The sequence below is a fragment of the Capra hircus genome, unplaced genomic scaffold, assembly GCF_001704415.2.
Source record: "Capra hircus breed San Clemente unplaced genomic scaffold, ASM170441v1, whole genome shotgun sequence".
Taxonomy (NCBI): domain Eukaryota; kingdom Metazoa; phylum Chordata; class Mammalia; order Artiodactyla; family Bovidae; genus Capra; species Capra hircus.
The window spans coordinates 219590-233064 of NW_017189630.1; the positions used below are offsets into that span (position 1 = coordinate 219590).

The 13475-nt window shown below is 43.7% G+C and overlaps 1 protein-coding gene across 3 annotated transcripts in view; it reads left to right on the forward strand.

The window, feature by feature from the left end:
- MTM1 (myotubularin 1) overlaps positions 1-13475 on the forward strand; it is a 90389-nt gene that overhangs the window by 21404 nt on the left and 55510 nt on the right. For 2 of the 3 annotated variants that reach the window (XM_018044598.1, XM_018044599.1), the window contains exons 2-4: positions 1966-2038; positions 3772-3844; positions 5603-5697. In XM_018044598.1, the coding sequence (XP_017900087.1) occupies positions 1976-2038; positions 3772-3844; positions 5603-5697 (231 nt within the window). In that variant the 5' untranslated portion in view covers positions 1966-1975. The remainder of the gene's footprint in view (positions 1-1965; positions 2039-3771; positions 3845-5602; positions 5698-13475) is intronic. The other variant, XM_018044600.1, reaches the window with a different exon arrangement.

The following is a 13475-nucleotide window of genomic DNA, read 5'->3' on the forward strand; positions in this document are numbered from 1 at the left end:
TTCAGGGCAGAAACATCTGACTTTATCTATCCAGTCCATCTCATCGACTCTGCTGTCTCAGAGAATAATGGGTTATTTTGATTGGATTTGAATTTATGGATAGAGTGGTTTTTCAAGGCTATTTTGTGTGAATTTAATTCATTCTAGAGTTATTCATTAATTTTTTTAAAAAAGTTATTTCTAATTTTATATTGTGCTACCTCTTAATAGTATCAGGTTTTTTAAGTTTAGTATTCCTTTGTATAAAGACATATTTTATTTCCCCAACTGTTCATGTTTCAGCCTCAGCAGTTTCCTAGTTCCAGTGTTCTTGGATTTGGTGAACCAATATACAAGGTCACAGTGTAGTGATGTTTCACAGTAGTATGTATTTTGTACATAATTAGTCACTCATTCACCAATTAGCTATGTATGTCATTGTGTGCCAGGAGATAGCCATGACCCAAATGGACTCCCACCCTTGCCGTTGGAAAGCTGAGCTCCGGTGGTGGAAGCTCAGAGTCACTAATCTTGAAAGATTGTTCTCATTTGGCTGTCTCGATGCATCTTTGCCCTGATGGCTACCTTCATCTGCATCTTTTGTCACCTTTCTCAGGCATTTCTTTAGGACACTGACCAGAGGCACACAGCTATCAAATTTCCAAGTTTTGTGCCAAGTGGTAGTAGTGTTCTCCATGCCAGATTTTGTTAGTTGGTCTTTAAATGAGCCTAGCAAAAAAAAAAAAAAAAAAAAAAAAAACCACTATAAATATTCACAACTGTCTTGCTAAATTGAGTATGGTTTAACCACCAGTGACTTCATATGTATCTCTCTTTCATTAACTTTGATAAATAAAATAGCCAAAGCATTGCTTAGTTTCCTGTTGTTGCTATCATCTTCAAAAGTTACCCGTGGGTTAACAAGGTAATTGTATGTGTTCTGCGTATGATGGTTTCGTTTATGTCTAAAAGAAGGAAAGAAAGTGAAGTCGCTCAGTTGTGTTCGACTCTTTGTGACCCCATGGACTGTAGCCCACCAGGCTCTTCTGTCCATGGGATTTCCCAGGCAAGAGTACAGGAGTGGGTTGCCATTTCCTTCTCCAGGGGATCTTCCCGACCCAGCGATTGAACCCGGGTCTCCAGCATTGTAGGCATATGCTTTACCATCTGAGCCACTAGGGAAGTCATTTATGTCTGAACTGGGATGAATATGCTTTATTTAAATGAAATATATACATTCCCTAGAAAATGCTGATTAAATCAAATCCTACTAACTTGATTTCCATCAAATCCATGCCACTTTAACTTGCCTTAATTGAGAGAAGAGAGAATTATTAAAGGGGAAGGAAGTGTAAGTTGAATGGTCTGTCCTTTTTCTCTCTCTGCTTGGCTGTCTCTTAATTGTCTTTACAAATTAAGAAGTATGGATGTTTGAAGCCTGTTGCATAATTAATCAGAGAAGGCAATGGCACCCCACTCCAGTACTCTTGCCTGGAAAATTCCATGGGCAGAGGAGTCTGGTAGGCTGCAGTCCATGGGGTCACTAAGAGTCGGACACGACTGAGTGACTTCACTTTCACTTTTCACTTTTGTGCATTGGAGAAGGAAATGGCAACCCACTCCAGTGTTTTTGCCTGGAGAATCCCAGGGACGGGGGAGCCTGGTGGGCTGCCGTCTATGGGGTCGCCCAGAGTCGGACACGACTGTGACTTAGCAGCAGCATAATTAATAAACATTAAGTTTTCTCCGATGACAGAAACATGTGTGGTGTCTTCTGCTGAACTCCCCCTTCTGTTTCTTCACGGTTCCCTGCACCTTCATTGGAGCTCTTTCCCATGAGCTGTGCTGTGGTTGGTCCTTCATGTGTCTCATTCTTACGAGGGAAACAGGGCCTGTCAAGTGTCCTCCTGTTTGTACTCAATTGCAGTATGTTTGAAATTGCGTACAATTTTGTTGATTTCTTGAATTCATTGTCTTTCTTGGTAGAGTTTCCAGTATGGCCTCAGCACCAACTTCCAAATATAATTCACACTCCTTGGAGAATGAGTCTATTAAGAGGGTAAGTTGAGTTTTCAGATTTATTTATACCTTTCTCTGCATTTCTCTTTTCATATTTGAATATTAGCTGCTCATTCTGGGTTTCTTGAATTATTCATTTCATTATTCATTCACATAATGCAAATTCTTTGATACACATAGTTTTATTTGTTAACCCATCTCGTTCCATAAAAGACAGACTGCCTTAGGTGTGTTCAGTGAGCTTTGTTTGTAAATCCTTTCATATAACTTCATTTTTGAGAACCTCTGACTTGTGAACCACTGCCAGACATTACATTTAAGATACTAGGGAATCTCTTGCCCCTGAAAGCTTTCTGAAGATGAATTCAGAAGACCAGGGCCTACCAAGCAGGATATTAACACCTTCCTCAATATTGAAGGAGGCTTTCCTGCCTAAGAACAATCTGACTTGCCCTCCTAGGTATAAAATGCTCAGCTTGCAAGCACTAAAGCATATTGAAAATTAGCTAGGAATTTTTATTTTGTACCTGAACAAAAAGGGATAAAACCACTAAAAATCCAACAAAGCCCCCCTCTTTGACAGCTTATCCCTCACCTAAATTCACAAGCGGAACTTCCCCTGTTTCATACTACTTTACATTTGCATAACCCCTGATAATTCTCAGAAGTGTGCTTGTGCAGTTTCTTTCACTTAATATTCACAAAACTCCTTTGAGGCAAGGATCACTAGCTTCACACATGAAATGATTGCAGCGTGACTTTGGAAAACAGCTTTTAAAAAAATTAATGAAAAATAGCGGTTTAAAAAACCCTTTTCCCAAACAGATGTTAGTGATGTGTCTGGCACGTCCTAGAGTGGACACAGGCAGCACATCATTTGCACTTATCCACTGGGGTAGCTGAATAGATTGAAAGACTCCTTTCCCAGGCATCCAAGTCACACTGCAAATTAGCCTCGCAGAACTCACCGTGGCTTTAGTGGTTTATACTGCCTGGTTGGCAGAGTGGCTGCAGTTATTGAATGAAGATACCTCTAAAGGCAGAAGGCCTAGAGAGATAGTAGAATCACATGAAGAATTTGTGTGTAGATGGTTTCCAAGGCTCTGGTTGGCTCAAAAGTTCAATGATAGGCCTCCTCGCCCTCTTATCTAGTTACTTACATGAGAAAAGATGTTAGTAAAATAGGAAACCCAATGTGTAGTAACTGTTATTTTATGACGTGTGAGAAGATGCTGTAATTACTGTTGCTCAGCTAAGGCCCCATTGAAATGAAGTTTTCATTCCTTCTTTCAACAAAATAGGACTAAATAATATGGAAAAAAGCTGCCACAATATATGTGTATCTATAGAATATACTCAGTGAATTCTGTCTCTTAGTGGGAGATAGTGAAGGACAGGGAAGCCTGGTGTGCTGCAGTCCATGGGGTCTCAAAAAGTCAGAGACAACTTAGTGACTAAACAACAGCATAGAATACGCTTAATATTTACTTTATCACTTTCCTGATCACTGTTAACTGTAAAGCACTTGGAAGGGGTGTTTAATTAATATCACTGAAAAGTGTGCTAATGTTTTTACAGACTAAAAGTTAACACAGCTAATGAATGTTGAATGCTAAGTTGTATATTTTAGTTGTTTTGATTTTCTGTGCCAATTTTCTATAATGGTCACTATGTCTCTAAGTTTTTTATTTGCAAACAATATTTCTGATTAGTTGCTTAACATCCTGTGCAAATGTCATGTCCTTACTTCTGATGACACCGTTTTGTTTCCAGACTTCTAGGGATGGAGTTAATCGGGATGTGGGAGAAACTCTTCCTCGACTGCCAGGAGAGATTCGCATTACTGGTAAGGCCTGTGAGGTTAGGATTTTCATAGATTCATGAGAGTTCTAGGAGGGCCAGGTGGCTTCAATCCCTCTGACTCTTTTGAAGTCACATTTAGACAAATAGGCTAGCTTTGTTTGAAAGAGTTAATATAGTGAGAACTCTCTGCGTTTGTTTCTTGGTCAAAGAGTTCTCTTGAGCTTCATGCTCTCCATGACAATGATATTTTTTTTCCTCTGTACCAAGTCAGAATTACTTTGGAAAAAAAATGTGGATTATATCTTTCAAGTCTCTCACTGGAGCTATAAGCTCTTATGGTTTAAGGTTATAAGAACAAACTGGTATTAAGATTTTCCAGCCTATCATGTATCCTTAAAAACGATCAACTTCGAGGCTTAAAGTCCAAGTACTCTCTTCTTTGAAATATAAGGAGACATATTGGTTAAAAATATCTTTTATTTGCCAGGTAGCTAAAATTAGAAATGTTGATGTAACATTCTTATTTTTGTTTTACTTTATTCATTGTAAGTTCTTATTAAGAGGCAGGTATCTACTTTGGAAAGACTAGGTCATTCTGGCTTAATCCAGAAGCACCTGACAGCTTCTAAGCAAAGTGCTGAGATTGTGAGCATTAACATTTTTTTAATTAGAGTTGACATCCCCATTTCGGATCCCCATTTGGTGATGATACAGTTACCACTGCTTCAGAGAACCTTTTGGTTTATTTACTAAAATCTGGGTTGTTTAGCTTAAATGACTGAGACCATGGTGCTAATCAGATTAAGGTCATAGATATAATACCTGTATGAATGAATTAGCCATGCACAACGAAGAACTACTCCATGTCCACAGGCTTGCACACATGATCCTAGTCTTGAAAAGGAAATGGGTGGCATGTTTCCATCCTAATTTGTGGATAAGAACAAAGAGAATATCTTACTTTTGATCATCTTCACATATGAAGTTTTAGTTCTGTATCAGTGTTAAAACCTTCACAGAGGTAGTAACTGATTGAATTAGCATGAAGTAGACTTACTGGATATTTTTCATTTAGCACCTGAGGAGAAAGGGGTTTAAAAAATTATTGTAAATAAACAAATAAATGCCGTTAACACATTCAAGGACATCCTTGAAAAATAAGACAAAGATACATTTTATTATAATAATTCTCCTGATTTAGTTTCTCCTTATGTTTGATTCTACCAAAGATATACTAATTTCTTGGCCATCTGTTTCATATCACTTAAATGTGTGACATGAATCTAGCTCCACTCTTCCCTGGACTATTAAAAGAGAAAGAATAGAGTATAGCAACATTTCTGCTGCTGACTTATTAAAAACATCACAATGTTTTGTGTGATTAGAGGTTGGCAAACCTCAGACCCAATCTGGGGGAGAGTCTGTGAGACTGTCCTGTGTGAATTGCCATCCTCTGGTTGAAGCCTGCAGTTCAATAGTTACCTTGACAACCACCAGAAGGTAGCAGCACCAGTACCCTTATTCACTTCTGCTCTCTAGCTGTTAGGGTCTTGTCCTTAGGTAGTGGCAGCATGGTGGGTAAGCTCAGGTGATATGTGCCCCGCCTCCCCCCGTTCTCCCTCAGCTCCACTCTACCTAGCATGGTAATGTAGAAACATTGCCAGTGCTTGCTTTAGACATTTTCAGTGATTTTTAAATTGTAGTTATTCTTAGCCAAATAGTTTATATTAAAGTAGTGCCATTTGTTGTGTATCTTGGTATATATTTCCATTATTTTAGGGTACTTTTTTTATCTTAATAGACAAAGAAGTTATTTACATATGTCCTTTCAATGGCCCCATTAAGGGAAGAGTTTACATCACAAATTATCGTCTTTATTTAAGAAGTTTGGAAACGGTAAGTAAAATCTAAGACCATAAAGATGACCCTAAATGTTAAAGATAATGCTAAACTGTTTCTCTTCTACCTTGCAAGATTGGCTGTGGATCAGATTAACATGGGGGATATATTTGCTTCTCAACTCTTAATTTTTGGCTTATGCAGAGCTCGTGTAACACTAACACCTGTAAATGTAGGAATAGAGTGAATTAAAATAAGTTTTGTCCCTCATAATATGGGGAGGGGGATTTGGTAACTGTACCTGTTTGCTCGTTTGGAGAGATTCCTTAGGCGGAGAACAGTGGTTCTTTACCAGAAGCACCGTTGAGAACCACTTGTGGCACTTAGCAGCCATTACAGATGCTGTGAGATACTGCATCCAAATGTCCAGGTCTGTGGTCCAAGCACAGAGCTCATTTTTTTTTTTAAAAACATCGCAGACAAGGATGCTGATGTGAGTCCCTTGTGTAGGCCCACTGGTCTAGAATTTTCCAAGTGTTCAATTACAGAACACCAGGTAGTGGTTTAGAATTAGGGTGTCTGTGGTGTGGCTGAGTACCACTCTACCTTTTATTGCATGGCATTTCAAGGAATGTTCCACTGATGGAACAATGAGTTGGACATGAGATGCTCCAGAAGGGAAAGAGTGAATGAACAGCTGCTATGGCTGTCCCAGAAGGGCCTATGGTGGATATGGTGGGTTCCCGTTACCCAGGTCAGCCTGAAGGGCAGTTGTATTTTGATGAGGTGGACCAAGCCAAGGATGAATAGGTCTGGGGCACGTGAAAGAGGAGCCGAACATCAGCTTATAAGCAGGAGATGTTGAGACTGTTGGGGGGGAATCTAGCTTTTGTTTTACTGCTTTTACCCCACAACTTCTTTTGAACAGTTCTAATCTGGATTAGTTTGCATCTTTTGATTTTTAAAAATATTATTTTCATTTTTGTGTCCAAATTCTGAAAAATGCTGTTTATTACTCTTACTGCCTTCGCTATGGGAGCCCACTTCTGTCGTGTTTCTAGGTCCACATGGTCCTGAGATTTGGTCTTTTATTTTTGTGAATCTATTCAGACCTCTAAGTAAGAGTGGAGCTGAGCACATGTTCTAGTTTTCCAGAATGTGAAAGATTCTGAAACGTAACAGAGCAGTGAGCTGAACAGAGCCATTCCCAATCCAGGGATTGAACCCAGGTCTCCCGCATTGCAGGCACATTCTTTACTCTCTGAGCCACCAGGGATGCCCTCAACCCTTGGCAGCAGTTGTATTATAGAATTAATCATTTGAACAGGTGATTAGGTACCAGAAAAGAAAGAAACCCATTGGGAGTACTACTGACACATTGTCTTGATTGAATCAAAGCATATGCCTGACCCTGACAAAGAAACATGGTGGCAGTACACTTCGGTGGAGCTATAGACTCTGTAACTGGCATCAAGCCTTTGACTCAGAAGGTGGTTAAAGGGAAGGGGAAGGGGTTTGAAGTAGTTTTAATCTAAGATATTGGAGTGAAACTACTAATGTAAAATTTAGTGTAGATAACATTTAGTTCATAAAAACCAGTAGTATCAGTGAAGGACGGAAGAGGTCTGTCTTTACAGGGGCTCAAGGTTATCTGAGCCAGTAATCAGGTGGGATGGATTAAAAAGTTAATAGACATATAGGCTGAACTAATTATAATATAGTACAATACAGTACAATATTGTATTATACTACACAATATAATATGGCCAGCCAAAGAGACTCATTCTGTACAGCTCCCAAGTGTCAAATTGGGACACACTGAGAGATTTTATGCTAATGTATGCAATAATCATCAAAAATGAAATTAGAGCAGGTTGTTGACCAGCCACACAGGCCTGGTTCCATTTCGTGCTGTCACTGTTGATGAACTGGGGAAATTATTTAAACTGCAGTGCTGTGACAGGATTGTGTCTGTTCTGTGATCTCAACTGTGGAAAACAAACAAAAACTGTATGTCAAAAAGAGAGCAGAAAGAAATACACCAAGAGTGTTAATACTTGGGATATTTGGACATGCTTGTTTCCCTCCTCCCACTTGGAGGGAGCAGGCATTACTTTTGTAATTGGATGAGCTCTTAGCTGGCATTATTTATTTTGTCATTATATGGCACTCCAGAGGCCAGGGATTAGCACGCAGTGGGTGAAGAAAAGACCCACTTGATACCAACTGCTTATCTTTTTCTTCTTCCACCAAGTTTTACATAAACATTTTGACCAATTGGCCACAGCATTTAGTCCAAGTATAAAAGCAAGCAGCTAATGGCAGAAAACATAGTATAAAGCAAGCCATTTGGGGGATTATGCAGAGGCCTGAAAACATAGTAATCATAGTGTCTCTCAAAGTCCTAAATACAAACATTAATTGTGGGTTCTGCTACAAAATGTGAATGTTTTGTGTATATTTGACAAAGACCCGTCATGTCCCTGGCCTTTGGAAGCGGACACCTGTGTGGTTCAGGTATGTAAACACTGCAGTGGGAGCACGGCCAGACTCGGGAGTCAGGTGTCTTGTTTCATCAGGTGATGTCCTGGGCTGGTGGACACAGCGGTCTTTGGGCTGCCACTCGGCCTTCTTCCCCTGGGCCTCCTCTGGGGTCTCCCTACTCTACTCTGACTGGCTTACTGGAAATTCTTGTTGAATCTCTGTTGCCCACAGAATAAAATCCACTCTCCTTCATGGGAAAGAAAAATCCTTCTGAGTTCTCTTCCCTCAACTCACAGCGCTTCTCCCTGTGCCATCATCTCTTCCCTGCCTGTGAGGCCCTTCTGGGCTGTTCCTGCTGTGCCTGGATGCCCTCTTGTCCCTCAGAACCCACTGAAAAATCATGTCCTCCCTAGAGCCTTTACCAGCTTCCATCATAGCCCTCACTCCCTCTCTGTGTGCCTGTTCCCACGTTAAGACTTACTACTGGGTACCTCCCCTGCCCACTCTGAACGTCTAACATCCCTCCCCCTCTTCCTTTCCCCCTTTCATGTTTATTCGTTTCTTCACTGTCTCCTACTTTATATATTTTACTGCTTAGCCTCATTCTGGTCCATCTGAGGCCAGGGATGCCTTGTGTCTTTTCACTGCTGTGCTCTTGAGACCTAGGACAGAGCATGGCGTGTGGCAGTGAAGGATTTCAGCTGTATCTATGTGCCAGTGTCTCTGTGGCCATCAGTAATGGGGAGTCCTCCTGGTCCTCCGTGTAGACAGGAGGTACTCAATAGCATTGTGCTCTAAGTGATGGGGAGGCAGCAGGCAGCGTGGTCGGCACTCAGTCATGGCATCCTGAACACCACCATTGCTTTTGAGTTGAGAAATCCTGTTCCCTCCTTTTGACCTTGGTGCTCGAGGTTGGGCTTGGCTTCGATCTCGTGACTCCAGTAGGGCTGGTTAGGCCTGTAATACTCTTGTTGTCTGCGGACTCCTGGAGCAGCACCTCTTCCAGTTTCCCTCCCAGGAATACTTCAGCTCAGGTGCTCAGGTTCATGAACAAAACAGATTAACCCTATGTTCATTCAGGCGGCTGTATCCTCATTCCAGAGACACTCAGCACCAGGGTGAATCTGCCATGGTGCTGGGTGCATAACACAGAGATGAGCAGGTGTGGTGTCAGGTGGCAGAGCCTGCAAAGGGTGCATCATGCTGTTAGATTACAGGACAGAAGCAGGGTAACTGTGTGCTGAGTCATGGAATGCCTTCTAGAGGAGGTGATGTGGGAACCAAGTCTTGGTGAATGGAGACCATTACCTGAACAGGAGGGAGAGAGAGAGGAGCCTCCACAGGGTGCATGTACAGTGCTATGGAGGAGCCCGGTGTCTGGTGACAGTGGCTGAGGGCTGTGCTAGGGCGGGAGCATGGATGGGGAGGGGAGAGATGAAGCTGGAAGCATTGCCAGCCTTGAGCGGCTCGTAAGTCACCAGTGTCTGTGTCACGTGGGGAACAACACAGCCCATGTGTGTTTCAGGAAGGGAAGTCAGGTCTCAGCGTGTGTGACAGATTAGGGGAGGGAAGACTGGAGGCGGAGAGACCATCCAGGAAGTTATCTTTGTTTTCTAGGCGAGCTTGTCCTACGCGAGTCTGGGTTGCAGTAGAAAGGAAGGAACCACTGTGAGCAAGGCAGGAGGAGCTGGGTAGCATTTGGAGCTGGGAGCCAAAGAGAAGAGTAGAATTAAGGATGATCCCTGTGGTCTTGGGCTTGAGTGGTCGGAGCTGCTCCCATCCATGGAAATAGACATCAGAGGAGGAGGAGGGGCTTGAAGCCTCGGCTGTGGGAGACATGTGTGCGTATGCAGAATGACAGCTGTGCGAGTGCAAGCTGTAAATAAGTGGCTCAGGAGCCTTGAGAACAGGAGTCTGAAGCCGCAGAAGTCCAAGCACACGGGTGTCACAGTAGTAGCGGGTGCACATACAGGATTTCCTGGGGGGCCATGAGACCAGCGGATATGCAGCTGTGGAGGGAGCCTGAGGGCAGGGACCGCATCTGTGGGGGGTGGGGTGGGCAAGAGCAGAAGCCACAGTCAGAACAGAGGACCGGCTCAGACAGGGAGTGGGCGCTTGGGAGGAGAGAGAAATATCTAGAAGGAAGGGAGTGGGCCACAGAGTGAAACGTTGCAAGGTTCAGTGAGATAAAAAAAGGAACAGGGGCTCCGGGGAGGTTTGGGGAAGGTCACCGGCAGCCCCAGGGAGAACACAGGCCTTGGACATGGGAGCATCGTTGGCCTCTCACTTGGTCCTCCTTCCACCAGCCCCTGGCCTTGGCACCCTTCTCTCTATTCATTCTCCGAGAGGCTTCCTCCACTCCCTGGCTGCACTCAGTTCTCCCCAGATAACATTGTCAGCGAAGCTCCTCGCAGCCTGCTGAGCCTTGGCCCACACACTCAGCCCATCTGACGGCAGTTGCCCGGCCCCTTCCCTCACGCCCTGGTCCTGGTTTTCTAGCACTGACCTTTCTTCTGCCCCCAGCTTCTCATTTCTCACCACCTGATAGAGACCCCAGGCGCCTGGCTGGGCCAAAACTCTCCTGGATTAAATTCAAGGAGACATTTTCGTTAGGGTTTCCTCTAAAAGATAGGATCACAGTGATTTTATTGTTTAGGCAGAGTATTCGCTACAGATTCATGAATACCGTCCAAGACCCTCTTTAAGGACAGAACACATGTTAACTTTTACTGGGTAAAAGTACTTCTGGGAGAGACTACCAAGACGGAGTCTGTTGACTTTGCATTTTGATGGTTTACCAGTATGCACACAGGACTTGGGGGGATCAAGGTGGATGGGCAGCGCTCATGTCCATCAGACTCAGCTTCTCAAATATCTGGTTCTGAAATGTGCATTGGCCAGGTGTGAGGTATTGTGCCACCGAGGAGCTGGGTATCTGGCAAGAGTGGCAGCAAGTAGGTTCCACAGTCTCTATAATTGGAGCTGTAAATGTTGGGCGCCACCCGGAAGGGAGGCAAAGTTTACCTCCCATTGTGCACATTTCAAAGCCAGGCGTGTATTCCCTTGCAGAGAGACGGCATAGCCACTTCATTACAAGCATGGACAAAAGGATTCCTGTAGTATTTTTCTTAAAAAAAAAAAAAGTTGGAAACTTTTCAAGATTGTCCTTTTTTCGTTCCTTCTGTCTAATGGATTTGACACCTTTTTTCATTTTAAAAGAGATGAAATAATGCTAAGAAAACTGTAATAAAAAACATCCTAGTGTGTTTGTAAGTAGGAACGTCAATGGGAACGTAGGATCTGAACTATAGTTTTTCTTTTAAATTTTAGTCTTAAATCATCTCTTTATTTTGCTGCTGCAAAAGGAATGAGGTTTTCAGGTTAAAACAGTCCCTGCTGATACCCCAAATCCTCCTGCCCCTTGTTGCCATCCATTCCCAATTTGTTAGTCCTCAAGCTGGAGAGGCTGTGTCCTACTGCATCATCCTGTTGCAAGTCACTCAGTGGATTTAAGGAATGAACTCCACTATGAGTTTGCACTTACACACCCTGGAAGGGGCTTGTGGCTGCTTTGGCAGTTCTCTCCATCTCAGATCAGTGTATCACATCCCACACCACCTCAGTGATGGACCCCTCCAAGCTCCTTTGCTGACCTCATCTCGTGCTCTGTTGCAAAGTTAAAAGTTGTCTTCCCTAGCTCCCATAAATCTCCCGTATCATCTGTCATCAGCTTTCACCTGTCCTTTGCACCTCCTCCCCATCTCCAAGGAAGGAACAGGAGGCCTCGTTTTACAAAGCGAGCCTTCCTCTTTCTAGTCTCTCTGGTGCCGTGGTGCCCCACAGTTCGGTGTCTTACGCACGTGGTTTTCATTGGCTCCCCGACCCGCAGACCTGCTCAAGTCTTTGTTTTAAAACAACTTGCCTCCCTGCTACCCCAATACTACGATCCTCTTTCTGCCCCTTCCTTGCTAGGATTTTTAAAGAATGAGTCCCTATGTGCTGCTGCTGCTTCAAGATTAGGATCTCCTTCACTTCTTGGCCTGGCCCGTGCTTCGTGTTGAAGCTCCTCTTTTCTTGCTCAGATCTGCAGACCCTGGTGGACTCTTTGCTCTTCACCTTCTCTGCAGTGAAAAGTCAGTAGTGTGTTGGTTAATTCCACCTTCTTTGTCCTTTTCTGCATGCGTCCTTGACTCTTCTCTTGCTTCTGCCTTTTGCTTTTATTGCAGTTCATTTCTCCTTCCTACCCCCTAACTGAATTTCGGTCCTTATCGTCTTCTTTCTCACTTGTCAGTTGCTTTCCAACTCGATAGTGCCAGACCCAATCTTTCATTCTTTATTCACTACTTGAGAGCCTGCTGTGTGACAGACTCAAGAAGGATTGAAGAAGTCAACCTGGAGATTGGATTAAGGCTAATAGAGAAGGGAATGTGAAGGGTGACCAGCTTTTGTCACAGGGTGGATGGAGTGCCAGCCATTGACAGAGGAAGGTGTAGTTTAGAGAGAGAAACATCGTGTGCTTTAGTTCTGGCCATTTGGAGTTTGAGGGGCCCTTGGGATTTTCCACTTCTGCATTTCCGGCTGCCTCCTGGATATCTATACTTGATTATCAGTCAACCTCCCTGTGTTTAGATGCTTAAACCCAGTGTGCCTAAAATTGACAGTGTTAATCTTTCTCTCAGCCCCACCCCCGTGCCCTTCACATCTCTTGGTGGGACCACCATTGTCCCAAACGTGGGCCTGCTCTGTGATTTGTCCCTCTGACTCGTCTCTTCCTCTTGCTTTCCAGCTCGGTTGCTCTTTGCTCTCAGATCCTCATGGCGATCATGTCACTTGCACAGCATTAGCATGTGGCAGCACTGGCAGCATTAGCTTCCAAGATTGCAGAGCACGGGCATCCCCTCCCTTGGCTTGTGCGGGGCGCTCGGGGCTGCTGGGTGCATCTGCATGCAGCAACATTCTGCCATTGCAGGCTGCTTCCCAAGACATTTCCTGGATCCCAGTCACCCTGATCCAAGCTCCGGGATACTCCACAGGGGATTCCCCTGCTACCTGATCTTAAACCCAGCCCACTTGTTTTTGTATTTTGTAAACAAAGTTCCCATGCTTTCCCACATGCATAGCCACTGTCACCATGACCTGTTTTTGGAAGGCCAACCTTCACCTGCTTTTATTCCACCCGTTAAGGATTGTCTATAACTTTGCCATCACAGCAGGACGTTGCTGTGACCCAATCAGGAAGAAGTCATCCTGCCATCTTGTACCTCTCATCCCACTTCATCTGGATTTTTAAAATGCCTCTTGGCACTTCGTTGCCATTCAGTTGCTCAGTCATGTCCAACTCTTTGTGACCG